The following is a 7007-nucleotide window of genomic DNA, read 5'->3' as shown; positions in this document are numbered from 1 at the left end:
CCCCCACAGACGTCCCACTGCACCCCCACAAAGTAGAAAACTGATGAGCAGGCACGTAATTTAGCTAATTTAGTACTAATTAGCTAGAAATGGTTCCAAATAAAGAGATACATAACAAGTAAGCAAATTTTCTCTATGTGTTTTGAATACAAACATACCTCTGAGCCACCTAATTTGGAAAACACATAAGCCATACTTACTTCAAGACCCGTAAAATCAGTAATGTCTCTTTTATTCAGCGACATGTTCTCCTGAACAACTTTCTGTTGTTTCACATTGAGCATTGCAAGGAATTCCAAGCACTGCTGATTCAGGACTACAAAATAAATAAAAGAGATTAGAGAAATCTGCTGCTCTGATTTCTTAATTTCTGAGTTTAACTGCAGCCAAAGGAAGGTATTCTATAGCTCAAGCATCAGTCTGGGAACATGATGAGACAATGTACAAAATCATATTCCAGTTGGTTTACCCTCTGTGTTTTCCCAGAAATTCTGACCCACTTAGACACCATTTCATGTATTACTGGGCCTCAGGTGTGAGGGCTCATCTCAGTGCACACTCACAAGTCAGGCAGCTGCTCTGTTAGAACACTGGGGAAATAATTATATAAATCAGCTATTTTAAAGCTTTTTGGGAGGCAAAAAGAAGGGAAAAGGACTGGAGGCCTCTGACCCAGTGGCTGCTGTTACATCCTGTCCAGTTTAAAGAGGGATTCTGCATATCCACTGAGATCAGGTGCCACTAAAAACACACTTCTCCCCACAAGAAGCTTCCTTCATAGCTAAATCATTAACTCCTGAGAAACAGTACATCAAGAAGAAGAGCTGTTGGTGGCTTACTTGCATTTTCCGCTTTAAGTGTTTTAATTTCTTCTGTCTTCAGTTTCAATGCTTCCTTAAAAGCTGCATTCTCACAGTATATCCTGCAGAAGTTAGAAAAAAAGGCTTTATTACCTTGTAAAAAACCCCAAACTTTAAAATGGGCACTCAAATAATTTCAGAGACCAGTCCCATTAAAACATCGTATCTAATATTTCTGCAAATTAAAATCAGGATTACTGAAAAGATGGAAGAAAAAAATAAAAAGTGAGAGGAGTTGAGTATTTGGTTTGACAAGTTTTTACCTACAGAAAACTGTACCAGTAGTTTTCTCACTCGTAGTATTTTTCACGGAAAAAAATGGCAATATTTTCCTGTAAGAATATCTGCACCAACAATCTGTAGTATGTGGTTAGAAGCAAATCTGGTAGCCAAAAAGCACCCTGACAGTCCTCCTGGGCTGGGCTAATACATCAGGTTACACCAGAGTGTGTAACCTGCTCACCCCTCGCTGTGCAGGGGAGGGAGCAGAACCAGGAATCTCCACACTCACACCGAGGTTTCTCAGATGCCACAGGCTGTTCAAACAGGCTCACCTTGCCCATGAAACCACACCCTCACACAGCCAATTTAATCCAGGTGTGTTCAAGTGAATGTTAAAACAATTCATGTGTTAAGTAGACAGTGCCAACAGCTTCTGAGTTTAGGAAGAGATAGGTTTAGGTGCCTGTTCTCCTTGGAAACTCAAAGAAAGCAGTAATTATGAACCTCTGAAACACTTGCTAGAAGTCTCCTACCTCCCTGGAAGAGCCAAACTGATACTGGACATGTGACAGCTCAGCTCTACAAACTTCCTGCAGTTTGTACCCTGTTTTCAAGAAGAGCTGTGCCTTCAGGGCTTGCAACCTGAGCAGACACAGTATGCACTGATAATGCATTTTTCTGTGAAGTATTTTAGCATTTCCCTCTTGAACAGAGCACCGGCATCTGAAGACCTAAACATCAAAGCAGTGCAATTTCTCTGGAGCATCTCCTCAGCTGTCAGTAAATGAATGGCCTTGTTCAAAACTAAATAGTCTGAATTATTTCACCTGAAAAAAAAAAAAAGGAAATACACATTGTTCTCATCTTGCTGTCTCAAATATAAGAAAACCATTTTGGAAAGCAGGCTGAGCCCCTGGCTTTCAGTTTTCTGAAGTTAAGTCTCTTTTTTGACAGTCAGCACCAGTTTTGTTGTTCCAAACTGTGCGTCTACACTTCCAGCCTCCTCAGTCAGGAAAGGCAAAGGCTTTTTCAAGAGGCATCCCTTGACAAGTGTAAGTAAGTCAACAAAAGAAAAGTTTGCAAGCTCTTGGCTTATTTCTGGATTCTAATTTGAAATATTTTAAATAAAAATATATGCTGAATAATAATAACATCAGCAATAAGGATAAGAGACTAATGACAATAACAGCTCTGATGGTGAGACTCCAGAGATATAATTTCTACTTTCACATAAGTGAGTCTGCTGGTCACATTTTTCAGAGTCTGTTACACATTATTAGTTTAGTGCCTCTGGCACATTCTTGCCCAACCACACCTGTCCACCCAGAGTGGCTTTTAATTAAACAAAGAACCAGTTGATCAGCCTCTCTCAAAATCCTTCCATTTTACCTGCACTTATGCTCCAATCTACAGTGAAAGAAAATAAAGCAATGATTAACCAGGAAATGATATTTCCACATGCAGGCACACCCCATTTTTTTCTATGCTCATTTACATTGAAGGTAAATAAGGATAATCTGCCTCCAGCTGGCTGATGTAATGGGATGAAAACGAAAGCTCAGCTTAGCAAACCCAGTCTGCAGACAAGCTAAATAATCAAGACACCAATTTTAGTAGTTTTAACTGAAAAGTACAAATGTGACTAGCACAAAAATAAAATCTTCCAAAATTTGGGAGAGAATTAGGAACTGAAAACCTGATAAAACAAGTTTGGAATACAAAAAAAAAAAAAAGATGACATACATCATTCAATGAAATTAAAAATGAAAACAAAAAGACTCAAAGATAAACAGTGCAAGTAAAATACCTGTCATATTTTTCTGTCCACGTGTCTTCTATGTTTTTAAATCTATCCTGATCAAATTCAATTTCCCATTGCAAAATATTTATTTCCTGTGGAAAAAAACAAACCTGCTGCAGCACATTACAGGCCTCCCAAAGAAAGGAAGAAGAGAGATCTAACTGACCAGTGAGGCTGACAATCTGTGATGGTGTTAATAACAAAACTGGTGCCAGACGCTGAAGTTTCTGCATCACTGTCCTATGGATCCCAGACTGTGCGACAGGAGGACTGTGTTAATGCTTCCAGTGGGTTGCAACAAAAACAAAGTGTCGTGGTTTTGCACTGGGTCAATTTGCTCTCACCCCCCACAGGATCACTTGTAAGTTGAGAGAAGGTTTATGCAGACAAAAGAGACTGGATTAATTAATTGTACATTAATGTTTTCCCATTCTACTGAAAAGTAATAAGAACACTTTCCTAAAAGCTCTGGAATTAATGGCAGGTTTGCACTGATTTAAATGAACAGTCTGTTAATCCCTTTTTGACAGCCATGGGCTCCCATGTGTAAAGGATACACACCCTTACCTTCTCTAAAGTCCTCTTTTCTTCCTCAGTTTTTTGAAGCATTGCTTTTGTATGACTAGTGGCTTTATTAAATACTGCCTAAAAAAAAAAAAACAGAGAGAGGAAAAAACCTCACAATTCCGTCAAATACTGTCATTAAGTTCACTTAATTTGGCTTTAGAGTGATGTTCACTCTTACACACAGAGAAATTCACACTGTTCATTAAACAGGAGTGTGCAGAACCACAAACGTTGCAACTTGCTTGTAAGCCCCAGTGGGCTCTGATTTCAAGTCACCAAGCTGCACAACTTGTGTTTCAATCCCAGAATCCCTCCTATTGAAAAATGCAGCACAGTTTAACAGGAGATCATGTTCTGCTTCAGGGCTTGTCCAGAAAACCACATCTTAGAACACCTGGTTACAGCACAGTGAAGCCGTTGATCCAGGTGTAACTGCCTGCAAACGTCCGAGGGCAGAAACTGCTCAGCTATAAATGGGTTATGCAAGGGAGGCAGAAAAGCAGGAACTGACTTCACCAGAGTTCATTATGACAGCGAACACCAGAACTGTTGCAGACTGCGAGCAAAAGAAATCTAACCCACACTGCCCTCTAGGACAACAGACGGGGGAGTAACTGAAAACACCTGTGACCTGCAGAAGGATTTCAGGCACTGGCAAAATCTATCACATCAGGGACTCAGAAAAGGGCCTTATTTTTACGTTAAATAGATAAATCCTGAAGGATCCTCAGAGATAAAATTGTGAGAATTGCTACAACAGTAAAGTTTTCTTCAATAACCACATTAGATCTATGGAGAAAAAGCAGTACATTGTAGAAGCCATGTCTGCAGACACCTTCAGACTCAGAGTTTTAAACTGCAGTGCTGGGAAGACCTCATGGTTTGTGAGGTTTTGATGAGGAACAGCAGGAAGGTTTTCTCATTTCCCTTCCATTACCACTAAGTGCCAAACAATTTCTGAACAGCTCCTACCATGCTCTGCAAGATTCTCAGGGCTTCATCTTTTCCTTCAAGCTGCCTTTGACACGCTTCAAGCTCAACTTTCAAAATTTCAGCTTCCTGAAGCAAAACAGAACAGGGACACTGAGTACAGGCCGAGGTAATTCTGCTGATTCAACTGTAGCAGCAACGTGAATTTGCCCTCTTCTGTTTTACCCCCTTGACTTCTTTTCAGGGTCTACCCTGAGGTTAGAGAACACAGAGCAGATGAACTGTGTATTTTCACAGCTGAGGTCAGCTGGCTGTGATGCCAACACACCAGCACATTTAACCACAGCGACCCCAAAATGCAGGAGGTAACCACCTCTCAACAAAAATGCAGGCTAAAAAGCCAAAGACTGTTTACATTGCGGATTTTCAGGCCCCAAAGCTTAATAAAAAAATAACACCTGATGAAGTAGTATATTACTTTCGGTGTTCTCTAGTTCTTTCAAAATACTTAACCCACCCCTCAAAAAAAAAAAAAAAAAAAAAAAAAACAAAACAAATACACCCAACAAACCCCCAGAGTACAAACAGCACCTCACACTGTGATTTCCTGCTGTAAAATTTAATGAAGCTTCCAACTACCCCTCTAATCTCAAGAGCCTGGATCTATGCCAAGATCCATGCCCTGGCCATGCCAAATCCTCTTACTACATTAAAAGAAAATGCAGATTTGGGGAGCAGCACCCCTGGCACTGTTACCAACCTCTAGAGCTTCCTGAAGTCGTTGCTTTAGTTCTTCATTGGACATTTCAGTATTAGATTCTGTAGGATTAATAGGACATACTGAATGATGAGATACTACAATATCTTACGGAAAAAAAATGAGAATTTGCTTTAACCTGGAAACAAATAAAATGCAGAGCTGAATTTTCATCTTTTTGGTTTGCTTTTTGGTTTTTTTTGGTTTTTTTTCTTCTGGAGCTAATAAACAGATTTAAGAAATACATAAATACTAATTTCAAACACAGTGCTCACAGCTAAAGAAGTGAAATAGGGGAGAAAGGTCAGTGGTAAAGAGAGAAGATAAGGACAAATATTTTATACTTTTCTTTGAAAAAATAATAGAAAAAATCCATCTTGATTTAAAAGATAATTTAAATTTTTAGATTACTTTAAGATTGTATCTTTTCAACAACCACAGTCAATGCAACAGTGGCTGGCACTATTTAGAAGCAGGGGCAGTTTTAAGACAGCTCAGCTTATTGTGGCATGTAGATAGTGGGGAATTGTTCTGAAGGAGAGAAATAAGCAAGTGATGCAGAAATACCTCAGTCAAAACTCTAAAAATGTAAAGGAAAGCAGCTGAAGTGTAATGAACAGCACTGTCTACACCTGATGGTATTTACAGCAGCGCTGCCTTCACAAAGAAAAAGATGAATGCCCATACAGGTTCTGAAAAGAACTTTTTAACCCAAAAGGAAGCCAATTCACAAATTTCACCTAAATAGCAAATGAGATTTTTGAATATTTAGCCACAAACTCTAGATACGATACATGAGAAGACTTAAAGTTACTTAAACAAAGCAGGAATCCAAGCAACTCCATTCAATTTCGTGCATGTATGTAGAGATACACCCACCACAGGACGCTCTTTGCTAAATGCCACCTTAAAAAGCAAAACCAAGCACTTTAAACACGGGTGTTTTACACTGAGAAGGGCCAGAGCCTTGATCACTGAAAAGCAATTGTGCTGTAACGTCCTGGGAGGAAGGTGGAGGTTCCCAGCAGGCACAGGATGCACAGGCATTTACTGGAATCCTTCATGGATTTTGGCAAATGGTTCATTAAACTTGATGACAATTTGCGAAGCAGCTGAACGGCTCAGCTTTTCTAACACAGGTTTTTCCCCGGTGAATAATTAACTTCCCAATTACTCTTACCACAGCTGTTCTGTCTCGTGGAACTTGCAGCAGGTTTTCTGAGTGATCCATCATAAAAAGTATTTCCTTTTAGACCAGGAAGAGCTGCAGCATCACTTTCTTCCGTTCCCTTTGCTGACAAAAGGGAATTACAAGCCTTTCGAGATCCTTTCCTGGATCTAATGGAATAGGGATTTTGTAAGTTTTCCCCTTCATAAACACCTCCGGGTCGTCTCCCGAGGCCGTTTCCCAAGTCTCCACATGTCATGTCATCCTCCTCTCCTTCCTCCATCTTCTCCTCCTGGTTTCGCGTTTTTGTTCCTTTTTTTTTTCCCCTTTCCTGATCGAGGGCGCTTCACCACGGCCAATGCCAGCAGCGCCTCTCGACTGGTTTATCTAGAAGGAAAGGAACAGCGTTTCTCTAAAGCAGCAGCTCAACGCTGAAGTGCGAAACACCGAGCCGTCGGTGCGCGGCCGCTCCCCCGGCGGGTCGGGGCTGCCAAAACCATCGCTCCCACCCCTCGGGGGGACCCGGGGCTGGGGCAGCGCCCCGCTGAGCCCCCCCGAGCCCCCCGGCCCCGTTCCCCTCCCGGAGCACCCCTGGATCGCCCCCCGCACCCACCTGCGCGCCGGGACGGGGCGATGCCGGTCCCGCCCCGGGGCGGGATGGACGGAGCGGCACCGAAGCCGCATCCGGAGCGCGGCGGAAGG

The 7007-nt window shown here is 41.6% G+C and overlaps 1 protein-coding gene across 1 annotated transcript in view; it reads right to left on the bottom strand.

Moving 5' to 3' along the window:
• Window positions 1-6718, bottom strand: part of CCDC125 (coiled-coil domain containing 125) — a 10681-nt gene extending 3963 nt beyond the window's left edge. Inside the window, exons 1-7 of the mRNA XM_027879146.1 lie at window positions 6318-6718; window positions 5141-5199; window positions 4423-4509; window positions 3451-3528; window positions 2890-2975; window positions 840-922; window positions 201-316 (exon numbers count right to left, since the gene is read on the bottom strand). Coding sequence (XP_027734947.1) covers window positions 201-316; window positions 840-922; window positions 2890-2975; window positions 3451-3528; window positions 4423-4509; window positions 5141-5199; window positions 6318-6588 — 780 coding nt within the window. The 5' untranslated portion in view covers window positions 6589-6718. The remainder of the gene's footprint in view (window positions 1-200; window positions 317-839; window positions 923-2889; window positions 2976-3450; window positions 3529-4422; window positions 4510-5140; window positions 5200-6317) is intronic.
• Between the last annotated feature and the right edge of the window lie 289 nt (window positions 6719-7007).

Source organism: Empidonax traillii, unplaced genomic scaffold (assembly GCF_003031625.1).
Source record: "Empidonax traillii isolate 1590-97213 ecotype Southwest subspecies unplaced genomic scaffold, ASM303162v1 scaffold51:size1492887, whole genome shotgun sequence".
Lineage (NCBI taxonomy): Eukaryota > Metazoa > Chordata > Aves > Passeriformes > Tyrannidae > Empidonax > Empidonax traillii.
This window is presented reverse-complemented; position numbering and strand designations above follow the sequence as displayed.